Source organism: Hipposideros armiger, unplaced genomic scaffold (assembly GCF_001890085.2).
Source record: "Hipposideros armiger isolate ML-2016 unplaced genomic scaffold, ASM189008v1 scaffold_624, whole genome shotgun sequence".
Taxonomy (NCBI): domain Eukaryota; kingdom Metazoa; phylum Chordata; class Mammalia; order Chiroptera; family Hipposideridae; genus Hipposideros; species Hipposideros armiger.
The window spans coordinates 330,938-351,545 of NW_017731974.1; the positions used below are offsets into that span (position 1 = coordinate 330,938).

The following is a 20,608-nucleotide window of genomic DNA, read 5'->3' on the forward strand; positions in this document are numbered from 1 at the left end:
TCCTTTAACCCAGATGATTGATTTGACTTCCTAAACAACCCTCGTTCCAGATTATTTCCCTAAATCTGAAGTTCTAGGAAAGCAGAAATGGTGTCTTTGTCTCAGGGACCATCCAGTAAGTAGGTAGTATCAGCATTGCTAGGGTTCCTTTTGCGAGCCATTTCTGCTGACCTCTTCAAGCCAAAAGTGCAAAGAGAGGAAGGCAGCAGATCATACTGAGGCTTTAAGGAAATGGTCATGCTTGTCAGCCTTGGTGGCTTTGCAAATGATTTTAGAATGGAACATGCAATGTAAACGTAAGGCTTAAAAGAGGATGGTAACCAAGAAAAAACCTTAGCAAATGGTCTTGTGACGGCACATTCTGAGCATAGTCAAAGAGTCTGGAAGCAGACGTGAACGTATGTATGAAATGGTTTATTGATATTCCATTCGAATACAATACACGGCATGTTGAATGTGTTACCCCCTCATTAGCGATATTTTGGAACACTCTGTAAAACTTCAGTGAGTGTCAAGTGTTGATGTATGATTTCCATCAGCACCTGCATAGGCATCTCTGATGCAATGCCTAGAGGGTTTGTTTCTGATTTTCAATAAATAAACCTTTAGCATACCCCAGAAGAAGTAATCAAGGGAGTTCAAGTTGTAAAATATATTTTTTTTCTCTGTAGTCTCTGTTTTCTTTGGCAAGTTCAGAAGCTAAGCATTGACATCTCCATTAGATGTCGAAAAGTAGTCCAGTGCAGTGAAAGGAGCACGGGATTTTCAGTTGCGCAGGGTGGAGGCCAAAGTCTGGCCCAGCCACTTGTAACTCCTATGTGACCTTGGGCAAGTTACTAATCCTCTTCCTGCCTCAGTGTTGTCATCTATAAAACGAGGATGGTAATCATCTCTACCATAGGGAATTGTTGTGGGTATTGGCCCTAGCATGGCTGAAGCTCCTGACACTGGTCAAGCAGCCAACAAATGTGATCTATTACTATGATGTAGAACTACAGTGCTTGCGTTCTCTTCCGTTTCCATGCAGGCTACTTTTAATGTGTACCTACTAGAGCTAAAAAGACATAAGACCATTTCTCCAATGCTTAGCGCACTGAAATCAATCTCATTACTTCTTTATCTCATTCTGATGTAGAGAGAAATTATTACAGTCTTTCCGTTTTCTTAATCCTGTCGTCAATTAAGCATCAACATGGATAGGTTACATAAGAGCTAGTCCATTACATAATATGGAAGAACTTGTCCTGAAATGGGAATCAAGTGCAAGGCATCCGTTACTCTGGTGTAAGACCTCAAGGAAACCTAAACTTTCTAGGTTTCAGGCTGGGCATTTGTAATATGCTGAGCTTGGGTTATGTGGTTTCAAGGTTGCTTCTAGCCTAAATGTTATGTTTCTCCTTGCTCACTTGGCAAGCTCAAGATTTGGCTCAGCAGTTTGTTTTTAAAGTTTCCTTGAATTCATAGCTCACAGAATGACAAGCTGGAAGAGACATAAAGACCACCTAGGGTAAAATTCTGGTTTTATAGATGAGGAAACAGAAATTCAGAGAGTAAGACTTTTTCTCGCTCTTGTGTCACATAACTAGTTTTGGGCTGGGCTAAAACTAGAACCCAGGTGTCCTGACTTGTAGGTCAGTACTCTTTACATGATACCATATTACTTCTATCTCACAAATGGGGTATCACATTGAAGAAGTACATATGAAAACAAAGCATGGCTAAGCTTTGACTGACACTGACAACTTAGTAATTTTATTGAATAACTACAAAATTAAATAAGTAAAATTGATCTGACTGCTGAAAGGACTGGTTAAGATTTTTACGGGCCAGCTGAGTGGCATGTTGGTTAAGAGCTGGCTTGGAACGCCAGAGGGCCCTGGTTCGGATCCCACATATGAGGGCCAGTGACACTGCCCTCCGCAGCTGGGATGCTGAACAACAGCTCAACCTGGAGCTGGGCTGCCGTGAGTTGCCAGTGACGGCGTAGGCTGCAGCCCCTGCTGCAGTGGGTTGCCATGGGCTACCATATGTAACCAGCAGCCAACGTGAGTGGCCAGCAGCCGCCATGAGCGGCCGTCCAGAAGCCGGAGACTGATCTGCCTCGCCCAGGAAGAGCGCAATGATGGTGTCAATTAGGGCCAGTGAAGCAACATCCTCCACAACTAGACTGAAGAACAAAAGGACAGCAACTTGTCTGTTCCCCTTTCCCCAATTCCCCAATTTAAAAAAAAAAGAAAAGAAAAGAAAGATGTTTACATTTCTATCTATTGATCATCTAGATACATTACTATTATTAGAATTTAAGGGTAGTAAGAGGGTTATGAGTAGCATGTTCTGTGTGTCCCTTTTCAGAGACATGACTAGTTCATCTCGGGGCTTTGCATTTTAGAAACCTTGAGAAGCTCTGAATTAATTTCCACTCACCAAGTCACTAGGATCATATACTGTGACCTCAGAGTCAAACAGTTAATCTGCAACTTCCCTGACTTTATATTACCATGTGGTCAAACATTTTCATTCCTGGTGAAATAAGGAAATGATTTCATATTGACTAATTGGAGTCAACATGAGAATCTACTAATCATGTGTATGATCACAAGATATACACAGCATATATGAGTAACCAAGAAATAACAAGTCAGATCAAACTGCTTTGTTAGATGGCAGACACGTTACAAGTCAATGTGGTGAGGAAGTGGTGTCCTGTTCACCGGTCACTGTTCTGTGTGTCTGGCCTGCGGTTCTGGCTTAGACTCAAGTCCAGGTCTCAACTTTCTCACCCTACTCAGGCTGAGCCTTCCATTGGTGCCATGAGCGCAGAGAGAGGAACCTTGGGGTATTTAATTGGGAGGCCACTTTCAATGAAAAAGCGTATGCAGCACTTATTCTAAGAACACTTGTATATGAGTTAATTTTGGTGAAAAGAATGTACTTTCTGCACTAATTTGAAGAAACATCAGTTGTGTAAGTTAGTTTTAAAAGACCGGTTTTATTTGTAAAAAGAGGAACAAAAACAATCTAGGTTGGTTATTTTTTTTTCCATTTTGGTGAGAGACGTAAGACATTAAAATCAAGTTCCTTAAAAATTAAGAAAAGGAATCATAAAACATTCAATATTGAAAAAATTATAATTATACATTATATATATTTTAGTTTTCAGATTATGGTCAATTGATTTGACAAAAAAAACACAAAAGGAGGAGAGAAAAGACTGAGTTACAAGCACAATGATACCAAGCAATGAAAGAAAGAAAAATGAGAAAAACCAAATGTGAATTAGAAGAAAATGATGTTTAGGGACTAAGAGAAAGGACAGCAGAGCCTGTAGCTTTCCCACACAGCCCTTAAGCACAGGTCATTTTCATCATCCTTTGGTTGAAGCTTTCTCTCCACGTAGACTGTCAATTCCGTGAGCACAAAAATTGTGCCAGGGTTTGCTCACTATTGTTTTCCCAGTGCCTAGCACAGACATAGTAAACACAGTAAGAATCAGTAAATGAATGGATGAACAAAGGAACAAGGGAAGAAAGAATGCACAGGGAAAAAGAGTCCTGTGGCCCAAAGGCTGGGGTGATGGTCCCCTGAGAGTGGCCATTGTTTCCTCAAAAGCCAGAGACCATGGCCTGGGCTGATCCCAGCCCTTGGGAAACCTGTAGTAGCATTTCTTTGGAGGCAGTTGCACCCATGTTCTCTGTAGCCGAGTTGCAATCTGTTAAGCATTAGAACAATGTTTGGCCTCTGTTTACTTGGGAAACTTTCTGAAAGTTGATGTGTTCACCATTCACACCTTGGGTATCACCATATCACCTGGTAGCTTCTTTTCCCAGGCCCAGCTGGCTGAAGCTCCCAAACCCTTCTGTTGCAGCAGCACCTGGAGTCTGTCCTGGTACAGACCAACTCTTCTCTCCCCAAACTCTACCTTCTCGGCTCTCCCAAGAGGAGAGCCGGCTGGTAGCAGTTGCCTGTGTTCCCAACAACTCGGGACTAAGGGCCCTAGAAGAGGGGCAGCACACTTAGCTTCCCATTACTGACATCATCGCATCTTCACCCTCACATGAAAATCCATTTTTCAAACCTTTCCCAGCACCATCCTTTAATACTTCCTGGCCGCCCCTGTACATTCAGCACAGATTTCAGCCCATGGCCACCCACAGACTCCTCATGCATCCCAACTACTGACCTCCTTCAGGATGAATTCACGGACTTTGTGCATGATTCATCCAAAAGATTAGCCTCTGTAAATTCAGTGATTTTTAAAAAAAATTCTAGTAAAATATACATAGCATAAAATTTACCATTTTTACTATATTAATTATATAGTTTTATGGCATTAAGTACGTTCACATTGTTATATAACCATCACCACCATCCATCTGCAGAGAATTTTCATCGCCCCCAACGAAAACTCTGTACCCATTAAATGTTAACTCCCCAAATTTACCAATATTTTTACCAGATTTAAAGTACTGTCATCCTACAATTTTCGTTTCATGAAGTTGTTCTACCTTCAGAATTTTTAAGTTTTGTTTTTCCACTCTCCGGTCTTGCCAAGCGACTTCGACGCTGACAGGCCTGGGGTGGGATCCCAGCTAAACCCTTTCCCAGCCTCGGTTTCTTCATTTGTACAATTCAGATAATAGAGAAGACTGTAGATAATTCCGATACTTAAAGGGATAAGCGAATGGAAGCTCACTGGGCTGTCGAAAGGATTCAGTGCTTGTAGAGCCTTTAGCGCAGGTCAGCTCTTCCCCAGCTTTCTTTCCCACCCGTCCCCACACTCGAGTCTCTCCTTGAACCGTGGCTTTGCTGACACCCCCAGCTTCCCTACACCTTTGTCTTTCTGGTGTCCGCTGCAGGAGACGCACCATCCTCTATCAGTCCAGCTCTCTGTCTCAGCTGCACATCCACCTGGGTGGTTGGTGAACAGTGGTCTTTGCCGGGATCACGACAAGGCTGCACCATCCATCCTGCCCTGCAGGTGTTTAACGGCCCCTGTGTGGCTGCCCATTTCCCATCCCAGTCATTTCCGCACTTCTTTGCTCCATCTCGCTCCCCTGCCACCATCCCAACGGTTACCATTTATCTTCTCTGTCTCTGTAGACCAGAGTTCTTAAACTTTAGTGCACGTTGGAATCAGGCACGACCCCCAGCAGGTTCTGCTTTGGAAAGTGGTGGTGGGTCTGAAATCTGCAGTTTTAATGAGCAACCCCAAGGGATTTTGATATACACCACGCACAGTCCACTTTTCTCAGAAGGCTATGCTAAGCCACAAGCTCCTAGAGAACAGAAACCTTGTCTTACTGATTTTCATCTCTAAATACCTGGCAATAGATGTTGAAGGATTGAGTGAATGAATGAATCCGGCTGTCACTCGGCACTTAGGAATACAATATTATTCTCCATTGAAAGGCTAATTAGCTACAGCTGTTTAAATGCAGTTTAAAACTCTTTAATATGTTTTATCCTGAATCCTTTGTCAGCCCTTTTCATTGCCGTTGGGGGTAGGGAATGATAAAGAGCTTGTTATTCTCAGACTAGACAACAACTACCAAAAAACCAAACCAAAATAAAACAACGACAGCACCCCAAGAGCTAGATAAGATTGTGACAAAAGCACAGAGATCCATGGATTGGGCCTTTCCACCGGACCTTAGGGGAGAAAGTACTGTGTTGACTCTCATTCCAGGGGTCACCAAGTAGAAATCTTTGTAGCCACTGCAGTGGGCTTTTCTAGAATGGAAAGAATCTTAAGCAGGAAAGTCACTACTGAGGATGTTGGAAGATGAAGACTTAGAGAAATAGATACGTAAATAGGGATACAGACTGGCATACCCAATCAGTGGTAGAAAGACTCACCTGGCTTCAAATCCTAGCTCTCCCATCTCCTAGCTTGTGACATGGGTAATTAAACTGTTGGGACCACTTATTTCCTCATCTACAAAATGGGGACAATATAATTTACCTTGCAAGCTTTTTTAAGGATTGAAAATGTGATATAAGTAACGCACGGTGATTCTATGGTGTTAGGCCATCAGGAAGAGTTTCCAAGAGAGCTGGGTATCAGGTTAACCCTCTAGCTCTACTACAATGGAGGGGAAGTGCGCATGCGTGTGTACACACACACACACACACACACACACACACACATACACACACACCCCTATGCCCAGTTCACCTAGAAAAACAGAAGTGTTACCAGCTATTGCCCTCTGGGGAAGTCTAACTCTGAAACCTCACCCCCACTGTAATAAAATGTTTCCAAAGGGAGCAGACAGAGTAACCTAGGGCCATGTCCTCCCACTTCCCTGTTCCCTGAGCCCAGCTCAGAGCCTGTCTTGGGGAAGTGGGAGGTAAACTAGTGTGGGCTGGAACTGAAGCATTTCTTTTACCACTCTCCTGTTCCTCCACCCTGTTCTCTTTTGTGCCAGGGGCAAGGAGAAACAGCCCATGCCTATGCTGTATCCACCCACACTTGGATCTGCTCTCTCCAGCCTCCAGACCCTATGGCATCATTCATCAAGATTCACGGAATGCCTGCAGGGTTCATGACGCTGTTCTAAATGCTCTACCTGGGACCTCCCTGGGAGCCCATAGGAAGTGTCTTCTGATATTTAAGATCTTCCCCCAGCTCATGAAGATCAATGTGTAACTCCCACTTGATTCCTACCCTCAGCCCCTCCCCACCCCTGGCCAGGAAGAATTCCTTTTGCTTGCTTGAGTGCTAAGGAACATTGATTTAAATGTTAATAATAATGAACATCTATAAACATTCCTTCCAGAAAGAACTTCAGGCTCCCTTCCATACTTAACTCCCTTGTTCCTGAACATGTATTTGCTTTTAGGAGAAGAATTTGGACTGGTTTCCTCGGATGCGAGCCATGTCCCTTGTTAGCAATGAAGGTGACAGTGAGCAAAATGAGATTCGGAACCTCCAGGAGAAGTTGGAGTCGACCATGAGTCTGGTCAAGCAGCTGTCGGGTCAGCTGGCAGAGCTCAAGGAGCAGGTCAGTGAGCTCGGGTAGACGAAGCTGGGTAGGGTGGGATCGTTCATGACCTTGAGCGAGGGGAGCCCCAGAGTCTCCCGGGGGCAGTATTGTGACCCACAGAGACTTGTAACTTCCAATAAAGAAACCTCACCTTGTGCTGTAAGCACCACATCTCAGCCAGCAGAGGCTTCTACTTCCCATCTTGTGTGACGCCTCTCCTCCTGTGGAAGGGGGAAAGAAGGCACAAATGCCAAAATACAAAGACCTCTTTGCACTTTTTGGTTAAAGAAATCATATTTTCTACCATCATAGTAATTACTAAATTCATTGGAAAGGCATATCATCATTAGTATCTGTCATTTCCATGCTATAATCAACCCCTTCATCATGTAAAATTGTTAGCATCTGTAAAAATAATATCAAAAGTAACTGTGGTAGCTGTTAAAATGACTACGGTGATGATGATGATTATGTGACAAGCAAGGGCTGCTTTAAAAGAACCGTGGTTCCTGTTTCTTAACCACAGAGAGGGGTGTGCTTTTTTTCTCTGTTTATGGAAATTCACTTAAAAATATTTTCCCTTTTTCGGATAAATATATCCTATATGATGCCAGACAGACTGTAGGTGTTGGGAAATGTTAACCCCAAGCCGTGTGGCCCACCAGCACTGGGAAACAGTGAGGAAATCAGCTCAACACACTCTCTCTCTTTTCCCCCAGATGACAGAACAAAGGAAGAATAAGCAGAGACTGGGCTTTCTCGGATCAAACACACCCCATGTGAACCATCACATGCCACCACACTGACACCATGGGGGAAAGCCGTGACTAGCCTTTCATCAGTGTCCTGCCTGATCACTGAATAAAGAACTGAGACAGAGGGGAGTGAACAGTGCCTATTGTTGAAAAGTTAAAAACAGCCAAGTGCCAAGATGTTGAGTGGTTTAACTCTGAGAACAATTTATAACTGTGTTTTCATGGTTGAGAAGACCAAACTTAAAATGCAGCCACTAGGAAGCACACAGCACGCATTCTGAATGCAGCGTGCGGCAGCTTGCTCAAACGGACGGAGAGGGCAGGGAGGGGCAGGGTGGAAAGAGGGGCAGTGCAGGGAGAGAACTACCTTTTGCTAAATCGATAAGAGTCAGTTTTGTCTTAAATGCTGACTGCAACCTTTGTCATGGTTGGCTGGAATTTCTTTCTTTTAATGATGGCATATAGGTCAGTGATACAGGAAGTCATAGTTGGGTGGCTAAGTTTTACTAAAGAAAATAACTGAAAGATTAAAAATGAAAGTGGCAAGGAAAAATGTTAATGCTTCCAAACCGTAGCTGTCACAGGGCAATTTCCTGATTTATAACATGCACCACAATGGATTTAGAGCTCTAGGAGCTAGTGCTGTGGAGCTTCTGCCCCTCACGCTGACGACAACACAACTGGCATGTCATTGCTTTCTCCCAGGTTCAGAGCAGTTCTGTCAATAGAGAGCACAAAAGGAGATTTTCATATAACTTGTTAGAAGCGTGTTTTAAGTTATGTACAGGCTAAGATTTTAAAAGGTTTGGGGAAGAAACAGCTAACAGTAAGCCCCAGGGACGAAGAGTGTTTTTGAGAACATATGTGTGCTATTAAAATATATTAAGATTAATAAATGAAAATGCTTAAAGATGACAGGAAATATTGAGAAACCTACGATGGTGGCATTGCCTTTTATAAATATGGAATAAAAGCTATTTGATTCATGTTTGCTGGGCTTAAGAAAAAATTTTAAGACATTTATTGAATACTCAAGAAAATGCAGCATATCAATTGCATATTTTAAACCTTATCAGTGAGAGCTTTTTAGAGCTTTTCGAAATGCAGAAAGATAATAATCTCTTCCCCAAATTGTTTTTATGTTAAATTATGCAACCAGAATTTGTGGAGGGAGAAAATAACCTGCCATCCTCATATTATTCTTAGACGATGCTTTTAGAGTGTTAAAACAAAATTTGGATAATGAAAAGGGTTAGGATACCCACTGTGTGGCAAGGGAGCAAGGCTCATGACACCAGACTCTGGGAGATGCTTTGCAAGTTGACCTTCTGGCCCCTGCCCCCACAGGGACAAAAATTGTCTCCAGAGACTTTAAATTCTCAAGTTATTGCCACCAAGGTTTAAAGTCTAGACAAGGTTGCTTTGACCATTTTTAAAACTTCTGGGTTGTTTTAATATAGTTTCAGCTATTGGCTCCTCAAATTCTCAACTTGTGATCTAAGTAGATTATAAAGGATGCCTGAACCAATCCTTCTTCTACATACTGTTAAAATGTAGGCTTGGAGTGAAACTGTTGAAACCCAGAGCAACAAATTTTTGAGCTGAATCTACTGATATCCCATCCCCATTTCCAGTCCCTCCCCAAGTTAAGAATTTTTCACTCTGACGTGATAGTCTTTTTCCTGATCAGTTGCTGAAGGACCATGATCCAATGAGATGAAGAAATTGGGATATATATCTGCATGCAACATGGAATTTTGAACCCAGTAGGCATTCAAAATATACATGAGAAATTCCACAGTCACTCAATTACCCTTAATTCTTCATTAAAACTTTAAACCATATCACATATATGATTTTTTAAAATGGCTTCACCAAGTTCAAAGTAGACCAAGGCAGCCATTGTTTTAATCCAAGATCATCATTGTTGTAACAGTATTAGATGAAAAGGCACTTTAAAATATTTTAATTAGGAAGAAAGTTTTGTGGGTAGGTAAAAAAAGAGAAAAGTGGTCAATGTTGACCATATTCCAGTAGAGGAACCCATCTCTGTTTCAGCATGAAATATTATAAAATGTTTTTGATATCTGACTATCAAGAAAATAGGTTAATTTGTACAGATGAAAGCAACCTATCTTTTAGATGATAAACTGTCTTGTCTTTTCTGATGCTGTGGTAGTTCTTTTTTATAGGGAATAAGCCATTGGAGATATATATATATATATATATATATATATATATATATATATATAAACTGTTATCAAGAAATGGCCTAACCTTTCCCACCATTTTTAGTGGTAGCTCACCATTTCATAGCGTGTTGTCTCCTATGGGAAATAGCCAAAAGTGATTGCAACTAACAAGATGCTTAGTTGTTCAAAACTGAACTATTTCTAAGTTATGCTTCTCTTTTTTTCCTGCCTAAATACTTAGAGATTATAAGGCAAAATGAACAAAAACAAGCAAACCAAAAAGGGCATTGTGCAGGCTTTCAAATTCATGACAGAGAAGATAATAATGCAGAAATTTGACATCTGATATAAAAAGTTACATTTGTTATGTATATGTTTGTAATGCAACTGGAATATTTGACATAGGCGAGTATAAATTAATGTTCTTATATTTATTTAGTCATATTAAATACAATCATGCTGGATTTTTATGTTAAGGAAAATGTTTTACTATTTAGTTATTAAAATTCACATTAGGTTGAAAGTATCAGTTTCTGCTGAATATAATTTTTAGTTTCAAAAGAATTTTATTCCCCCTACATGGTCCATTCTGAGGCCCAAGAGTTTAATGAAAGTGCATTTCCTAAATAATATTTTTAATGAAAAAATATTTGTATCATATAAGACCATAATATTAATAAATAAATTGTATACATGTACAATTTATCATATTTTTTACCCCTTAAAAAGTTCCTTTAGAAAAGGGTTTATTTTCTTGCATATTGAAATTTTTCTGTTGATGATGAGTATGCAGTCATATTGTGCAAAACAGAGTGGAGCCAGCACCTGAAATAAACACAGATATATACAGGAGCCAGGCAAGTCACTAAAACGGATGAAATCGTGGAGTGCACACCATACAAAAGGAGTGGGGAGGTCACAATGAGCTTTCTATTATATTTGCAAAATTTGACAACTAATTTCAGTTTTTAGAAAATCCCTGAGGCCAGTTGAGGCCCTCTAGTCCCAAATTTGCTGTCTCTGAAATAATTCTTTGTAAAGCTATTTCATCTACTAGAAGAAAATACACAATACCAAAACCAAGCAGAGAAGCTAAAATGATGTGAAACTTTAGAAATCTGAAAACAAATTCAGGCATCATCTCTGAACTGGCAGGCTTGAATAATTTATAAAATTATCATACCAGGACTTCTCATATCACCAACAGACTATTTTCCTGCAGTAGAGGATTACTATATTTGCCTGAAAAACATGATTCCAATATAATATGTCAAGGCCAGATAAGTATAATTTATAAATTATTATTAATAAAATTGGATATGTATAACTTCTTGCATGCTTTATTCATTTTTTACCATGTTTCTAAATAATATATCTATTGGTGTGAAAGTGATTATGAGTGCTATTTTACATAGTGATGCAGGAGGGACAAATATTTGGTGACTTGAACTACACTGATGAGCTAATTCCAATGGACCATTTGCCCAGCATTTATTGGAAATTGGCTAAATCTTCAATTGGCCAACAACTATCGGTATATCTACATTGTATCTGATACTCAGCATGGTCTCAGTGGGCACAGGTCATTTGGTCATCTAAGAGTCCCTGGTTCTTAATGCCCAGCACTTCAAATGGTAGTTCCCCTCAGAAAAGAACGAAGCATGTGGCAGCTGAAATCAAAATCAGTTGCATGAATCACATGCAAACCACGAATAGAATTCTTTGCTCATGTGGGCTTTTTCCAATGCAGTGTGCCATAGTTCCTTTAAGTTGTGTGGCAAGAATTGTTTTGTTTTGTTGGGACTCAGAGGAAAGGTTGGGGGAGGCAAACTGGATGATAAGTTCCTCTTCCAGTGAGAGTAGTTGGCACAAAGGGCAGGCGTATGCATGTGGACGGGACTGATGGACATCTGCATATCACCCTGCCTTTGACTGGTCAGCTGATACTTTGAGTCTCAGGAGGCCTAGTCTTCAGGGCATAGCCACAGGCCAGAAATCAGTGTGCTTTCTAGCCTCTCCTATGCCCCTCCTCGACAGTAGAGGTTCCGGCACATCACGTGACGTCAGCTACAGGGCAAACAAAGAAACACAGAAGCCCAACTTTAGGCAGATAGAAAATTTATAGGAACACAGATTAGTTGTTGGCCTCAGTTTGACTCAATTTAACCAAAAATTCTGGGTTTTACACTTCAGTGTGGATTTTCCCCTAAAGAAGCCTGTTCCCTTTCAACTTGGGTGTAAAGTCAGCTGCAGATAGAGTGGCCCTCCTCACAGCTATGGATACAGGTGTGGATGTTCTCTGCAATCCACTGCAGCACCACCTTCCAAAGTTCTCCTCCCCCAAAATCTATTTGCTTAGAAAAAAAGCTGCTTCTGAGGCTGTTCCCTGTTCTCTTTTTATAGTTGTCTTCACTTTGGACACTTGTATCTGTCTTTCTATATGCCATAACCTATTCTTTCTCTTTCAACTTGGATCAAATGTTTCTTTGTGATCCTGGTCTTCTGAGCAGTATATTTAAATAAAAATTCTGGGAAGACAATACCTTAAAATTAGACCCAGCTTTATTAAAAATTGTTAATGTATTTTATATCAATTGGATTTTATCAGAGAAGCAAAATGATGGTGGGTAACGTCGACTGGAATATCTGTTTCAAGGATTTGACATGCAGTCATAGTGAAGAACTGGTGAAGAACCCTATGAAGGCTGGCACTTGTGCATCTGGTGGTGGGTCTGAACTCACTCTAAGTCAGTGGGGCTGGCAGTCAGGAAGAAAAGCTGGGTGTGAAGCAGGGAAGAGCAAGGACAAACTAGAACCCACGAAGACAAACAAATTTGCATCTAGCTCTCATCATCTCCAAACTCCATAGCCCATTTGACCTAAAAAAGAAGCGGGTGCCCTTCACCATGAATTTGCATGTACATCTGACCCAGGACTCAGAGAAGCTGAAGCGGGAGGTCTGATAGGGGCTGGAGGACTGCAGGCTGGCCACTGCCCCTCACCAACCAGGTGACAGCAGATCAGGCTGTGAGCTGCAGTGGTGCCTGTTACCTACTTCTTCTCAACTTGGTGGCTGTTGTTTCATCCTTACCTTTCAAATGTCTTGAAAACGTCTTCTGTGGTCAAAATTAACATGTAACCCCTATGAGAAAGGGGGTTCTGGGAAATGTAGTTCCAGCTAAGCTACATTGACTTAGTACAAAGCCACTCCACTGGAGTAGACCTCAATGCTCACCAATAGTGATGCTCTTTTTCATACTGGATGCACAGAAGATACATTTCCCAGTACCCACTACAGTTGGGTGGAAACACATGACTAGTGCAGTTGACAAGCTGAGGTAGTAAAAATTCCCTGGACAACCATCATTTCTTTCTCTACCACATCAGTCATGGAGGTCAAGTTGGAATCTGAATCCCTCAGTCACCTCTTTGAAGGCAACTACCCTCAAGAGCCTTGATACACACAGAAGAATTGGTATGAGTGAGAAATAAACATTCATATGTTAAGCCATTGAAATATAAGGGGTTTTGGTTGTTGTAAAATAAATGAGATTCTGGAGTATATAATTGTTACTGTCGCATAACCCAGCTTACCTGACTAATAGAGACCTACTCGTATGTACTAGGCACCAGATTGATCCAAATACACAACTTCTGGGATTTACCCAATAAAAATATGACATAAAGAAAAATCTGGGGTCCAGCCAAGTGGCTCAGTTGATTAAGAGTGCAAGCTCTGAGCAACAGGGTCGCCAGTTCGATTCCCACATGGGCCAGTGAGCTGTGCCCAAGCTGAGCTGCCACTGAGCTGCCAACAGGTGGCAGGATGGCTCAGCTGGTGAGAGCATGTGCTCAACAAGGTTGCCAGTCCCACTCCCGCATGGGATGGTGGGCTATGCCCCCCTGATACTAAGATTCAACACGGCACTTTGAGCTGAGTAGCCGCGAGATGCTGACGGATGGCCACATGGTGACTGAACTTGCAGCTGAGCTAGCTGTGCCCTTCACAACTAAGACTGAAGGACAACAACTTGGCTGTTACCCTTCCCCAATTCCCCAACACTGTTCCCCTCCCCCAATTCCCCAATAAAATCTTTAAAAAACAGAAAAATCTATATCTGCAAAATATTCATCATATCATTATATAGAATTCAAAACTGCAGTCCAAAGGTCCAGTAATTTGAGTGTTTACAATTTTATGATTCAGTCATAGGATGGAATGATATAAAATCTATAAGTATATAAACTGAGGCAACATTGGAAAACAGGCAACTTAAAGGTGGCTACAAATTATATGTACACTATTAATTATAGAAAAGCATTGTTTCTTAAAAAGACTTGAACAAAATACTCTATAATGATATTTGTTTTAAAAGAGATATATGATTATACATCATTTTTCTTTATTTTCTAAACTTTGTAGATTTTTAAATTGCATTCATATTTTAATAATACCATTTTTAAAAAGGAAATGAAAGTTGTATTAAGTCCAGCAAGTGTTGCCTAAGAATAGGTTTTCCCCAACTCATTTACATTTCTATAGGATCATTGGAATTGTAGATTAAGTGAATACCATAGCTACAGTTTATATAGATTTCAACAAGACACTTAAGAAAAATTGCATGATATTCCTATGGACAAGAGAGAAAATTTAGTCCTGCATGAAAATAGAGTTCTGCAAGTGAATTATTCTACTTACTGGGAGATTAGAATAAAATATCCTTGGCCTATTGCTACATCTCTGTCCTTGGCCTTTTCCTGACCAAGATTTATTTGAATGTCTGGGATAAAGAAGTAGATGGCAAAAATGATAAAATATGGAGATGTCATAAAGTTGGTAAGTAGAGTGAACATGATGGATGACAAAGTAACAACAATGTCAGAAAACTGGAACAATGAACAAAGCTATTCTCGTGAACTTTAACTGGCAGAAATGTCAAGTTTAGCTCCAAAAAGCTCAGTTGCATAAATATAGGATAGAGCAGATAACCCTTCGTGTAAAAATCAAACAAACCTTGAGACTTTGAATAACTTCTAGCTCCATGTTTATATATTAATTTATTTCAACATATGGTTATTTAGTACTTATTATATTTAAGGACTATTGCCGAGATCCAGGCAAAATATTATGAGGATTTTATCTCAAAGAATAAGCACTAAGGGGATGGTTACAAAAAATATTCAAAAGGGAGAATGTATAGAACTTGGTGCACAACTGGGTGAGGAACAAGAAAGGGAAGAACCCAGAATGACTCCTGGGCTTTTGGTTTGATGAATGGGAGAATAGTGATGTTGTCCATTGAAATAGGGAATATTGGAGGAATAGGCTGTAGGGGGAGCATAAGATGAGTTTATTTTTGGACATTCTGAGTTTTAGTTCTTTAAGAGACATCCAGGAAGAAATGTCTGTTAGATAGTTGTATAGATAGGTCTAGAGTCCATGAAAGAAGTCAGGGTTAGAGATAAAAGATTTAAGAGTCGTCAAGACATACATGGCAGCGAGAACAAAGGAATAAATGAATGTTAAAAGACAGAGAGTAGACGTTAAGAAGAAAAGAAGATCAAGGATAGAGCCCCCAAAATAATCTAGCAAGAGGAGCAAAAAGAAAAAGAGAACAAAAAGGAATGGTGTTTCAGAAGTCAAAGGAGAGAGTTTCAAAAAGGTATGCAACGTTCTATCAAATGTTAGACTGTCAGAGCCTCATATTTCCTCTTAACTTTCTATCCATAAACACATAAAAGCTAGACAGCAATACCATACCTAATACTATGATGTAAAAGCAAGATGCCATAATCATACATAAACTAGATAACTTAATACCATTACAAATGCTAAGAAAAGTCTATTAAGGAATTTTTCTAGCTGCATCTGGGCCACACATTGAGACGTCCCATTCTCAGAATCAGTTCTTGGACAGTGTAAATTAAGGAACTAGGAGAACATTTTGACTCATTCTCACAGTTTGTCCTTAATTCCAGGACAGGGACCACTCTCATCTGAAAACAGGTGGCCATCCCCTTCTACATGAGAACTACGTTTTGAGTCAGTCAGTTCCCATGTCAGCCTTCCCTTTTCCCCTGCTGTTCCCATCAAATCTTCTCATTCTACCTCTAGAGATAAACTTCCTGTACATGATACTACAGGAAGTGGAATGGGGTGGGAGAGAAGCCGGGTGCAGCTTGGCATATCTTGTCAATGGAGGAGAAGTGTGAGCCTGGACAGGAAGGCCACTGGGAGTCATGCTTGCTGGGCGTTGTGGTTTCCCACATGTATTGAATAAAAGATAACGCACTGCCTCCGACTCTCAGCGAACCTAGAATCAGTGTAGAAGGAAAACACTTCTGCTTCTTCAAGGATTGTTGGCTGGCCACTGCAATTTGGGCTACCAGCCACACGTATCATCCTGCTCGAGAGGAGTAAAGTGGGAGTGAAGAAAATGGTCTTCTACCCAAAGGGGCTCTGTGTTCTGCTCCCTCCAGCATTGCTGATTGAGGGTAGCTAGAAAGGCAGCACAGAGCAGGCTCAGGGGAGCACAAGACGCCCTAAGGAACCCAGTCCCAGCCACACTTTCAAGTCAGCCTTCACATTGTAGGGATACAACTGAATGCTGCCCTAAAAAGGAAGTGCCAGGAAAGCCTTCTCTGTATCTTATTTTTTAAGTTTGGTTATGTGAAGAAGTACAGGTAAGTAGAAGCTCGGGAGATTTTACAGGCGAAGCATATTACTATCACCACTTCAAACTCACTTCATAATTGTAGGCTCCACTTTTCTGGCTTCAAAAACATCTAAACCTTCATGAGTTCACTTTTCAAAAATATGTAATTAATACATGCATGCACATGAAAATCTCTTTTGTCGCCCCACCAACACCAATATTGAAAAAGAAAAGATCGGAACTTAGGGAGTCTGATTCTAAAATCCATACTCAGCCCACATGCTCTCCTGTGCCCGGAAAATCAAATAGAAGATAAGGAGGACAAGTCACGTTCAAGGAGAGATGGGCATGGAGCAGTGTTGTACTGTTTAATAGTCGAAGGTAGAGGCAGGAAGTTCTCAGAAGATGAAGACCCAAGTAATTGTGGCTTACTGGTCTTAGTAAGTCACAATGCTCTGTGTGTGACAGCACTGAGTCACTGGGTCTATTCATGTATAGAATGAATAAATGGATGCCTCACATCTAACATTCCAGAATTCCTTACTTTGTTAAATAATGTGACTACATTCCTAAATAAATAATTTCATGGAAAAGAAAAAAATTCAAGGTATTAGTTAGACAGGTGTTGGTGATTTCACTTCATGTGAAATATCTGGGAAGAGTGGGTAGATTCTATTAGCTAAAATAACACATATGGGAGACTTAATGTTTTAAAGAGATGATGTCAAAAGAGATATTTCCATGTGATCTAATTCATTTCCCAAACTTCTGGCAGAAAGGCCCTTTCCTGACTCCCACCTAAACAAGCATTTTCATTGCTTACTTTCCAAGGGTGTGTCTATACACAAACTCTCCATGCCTGCCCTGCCTGCCTCTCTTATTTTATTACGTGACATTTTCATTGAGCTATTGAAATTGGATGTGTCAGACACATTAAAAGCAATGACAGTCGTAGCAAGTTAGTTGACATATTTTAAAATAAACCAAGAGGGCCATGTAGATGTCAGGGGAATAAATTGCTCTGTTTAGCAACAAGTGATTTATTTAACGACTGTAGACAGGGTCCAAGAGATTGCCAAGCTGCATACATTTGAGAAAAAGCTGAGCTATTTTCTCAGAAATCTCTCATGTGGGACCCAAATAAGAACAGGAGACGTTTATGAGAAGATTAATTAAATTCTTGATTTGGGAATGACCCTGAGGAATGAATTTTATTTCCCATGTGCTATAAAATTGACCTCGGACATTTCTGAAGGTGAGACACGTTCTGGAAGCATCTGGTCTTCGCACTGACCCCGACTTCATGGGCTTCACTCCAAGTGCAGCAGCAGCATTTCTCCCCAGCTTGCCTTTGAGGGCCAAACGTGATGTTTCTAAGAATACGGTGAGCTGCAAGGCAGAAGTCGGGGGTTTCACGCTTTCTTCCTCTCACCATTCAACCTTGGTTGGTGACTGCTGGGTACAAAGTAATCAATATATGGGAATTGAAGGGAGCCTAAAGTTGCAGAAGTACAGCATGCATAGCAGCTAAAAGCACAGGCTCTGGAAACAAGGCCTAGACGAGCATGCTGGTTCTGCCACTTACTCACTGCGCGATTGTGAACGAGGTTCTGGCCTTTCTGGGCCTCATTTTCCTCATCTGGAGATGAAGATAGTAATGGTACTGACCACACACAATTAATGCGGAGTGCCATGAGCGACTACAGTTGCAGAAAGGACCACTTGCCATTGTCCCTTCTCTTATCTTATTGATCATCCCTTCTCCGTTGGCTCATCCCCTCAGCATATACACGTACTGCAATAGCTCCCTTGAAAAAGAATCTTGGCTCCTGCATCCTCCTCTAGTTTTGACCTCATTCCTTCTCTCTTATTGAACATCAAATCTCCAGGAAAGAATTATGCATTTGCTCTTTGATCCTCTCCAGTCAAACATTTATCCCTATTATTCCAGTGAAACTGTTCATCAAAATCACCCATGACCTCCACCTTGCCTAATCTAAAGGTCAATCCTAAAGGTCCTCTCAACTTTGGGACACAACATTGTAGCAGTATTTGACCCATTCTTGACTCCCTCATTCTGAAACACAACTCTTCCTTGGTTTTCTTTCTTGCTCCACTGGCCACTCTTTCTTAGCCTCCTTTGCAGGCACTTCCTCACTGGAGTGCCCCAGGGATCGTCTCCGAAATGCTTCCCTCCTTTTGTTCACACTCCCTAGCTGATTTCATCCCGCCTCATGCTAGCTACAAATGTAGCTTTGATACACGGCAATGACTCTCAAATCAATACCTATACCACCAGCAGTTCCCAGAATCCCCCAGACTTCAACTCATTTTTTTATATCTCCACTTGGATAAATAGTAGGCCTCTCAATCTTAATACAGTCAACACAGCAGAAAGTACTGTGGACACATTCAAACTACGAGGGCCTCCAGACTATGTCTCCTCACACTGAGGAAAGCAGAACAGATATGGAAAGGACCTTAATGACATTACTAAGCCTGCAGCCTACCCTGGACTACTAGTTATGTGACAAAAAATAAAATTCTTTCCTTAACATTTCAGACTGTTTGAGATGGGGTTAGCAAATATTTGCAGCTGGAGTTGATATTCAGCATATTTGAACACCTATATATACTGTAAACTAACATATAAATGTAAAAATAAAAAAATGTATTTCCTTCATTTCTGAATTATAAGTTATATGGATATATGTATAAAACTATTCAATCCCATATGTACATATGTAGGTCTGTATATATGTGTACAGAACTGCTTACCATATGATAAAAGCTTGGTGCAAATTGTTCTTCAACTTATTCTAATAATTTCTAAATAATTTGTTGGTTTTTAGAAATATTTGGTGTTATCTTTCGATGCAGCTCTCACTAGCTAAATAATGCTCCAATAGGAGCTATGATTTCATGGAAAGAACTGCATAAAACTCTTCTAACAACATTTCAATTGAACTGATAGTCACTAAATGGGTTGGAATCTAAATAAGTTTTCAATTTGTCTTAACACCAGCAGTGTTATTCATGGTAATGATTTCTCAGTTTCCACTAATCTAAAAATGATTCCATTTAAAATATTTCTAGTAAAAATATTTATAATACTTATAATTTTATATAATCAGTATACATATTATCAACAATCAAATAGAAAATACCATTTAAAAATAAGACCAAGATAATCCTTCAGGCCGGATGAAAGGTGGTAATTAATGTGTGCTCATGTGCCAGGTTGCCTGGGTTCAAATGCTGGCTTGCCAGACACATTTTTAAATAATTTTCTGTAAATCAATTTTTTCATTTGTAAAATACAGTTGATGATTTTCTTAAATAAGCTAATATACTCTTAGACTATAATCTGACACAGAGAAAATGCTATGTATCAATAACATTTTTACTAATGAAATTAACTTTGATGTCCTTGATCAGTGGGCATTCAGTGAGTTTTAATGAATTCATCACATTAAATGGAGGTGATATTGAAAAGTGGTACCCATATCTCAGGTCACCTTTGGCTCCCAACCGCCCCTGAGAGCCTTGTCTTTTCCTGCATCCTCTCTCCTCTTTGGGGAGTGTTTGCAGTATCAGCAGAGTACAGAGCTCTATCTATCCTTGGCTGCATTTGTCCCTACTATGACCTGCTCAACTGAAGTTTCTCTCCTTGTTTTACTCAGAGCCAAAATTCCACAGAGGCTGCAGCTCCCATAGGCAGTCATGTGAACATCATTCAGTGGGACCTTAAGCAGGGGTCCCTGTGTGGACCCTAGGTTTTTGACACAGAAGGAGCTTCACTAAGGCCGAGAGGTCTTGCAGAAGATGCAGACTAGACAAAGGGTGCCAGAGCCCAGCCCAGTAGTGATTGGCATGGACATCCACCAATCAGAAAGGACTCTGGTCACAGTTCTGAAACAGGATCATTAACCTTTCCTTTCTTTTTTTTTTTTTTTTGTGTGTGTGTGTGTGTGTTCTTCAGTCTAGTGGTGGAGGACGTTGCTTCACTGGCCCAAGTT

At 40.6% G+C, this 20,608-nt stretch overlaps 1 protein-coding gene across 1 annotated transcript in view; it reads left to right on the forward strand.

Moving 5' to 3' along the window:
* Positions 1 to 8,729, forward strand: part of LOC109372316 (inositol 1,4,5-trisphosphate receptor type 2) — a gene marked incomplete at its 5' end in the record, with an annotated part of 324,316 nt that extends 315,587 nt beyond the window's left edge. The window contains 2 exons of the mRNA XM_019625391.1: positions 6,843 to 7,004; positions 7,706 to 8,729. Coding sequence (XP_019480936.1) covers positions 6,843 to 7,004; positions 7,706 to 7,792 — 249 coding nt within the window. The remainder of the gene's footprint in view (positions 1 to 6,842; positions 7,005 to 7,705) is intronic.
* Between the last annotated feature and the right edge of the window lie 11,879 nt (positions 8,730 to 20,608).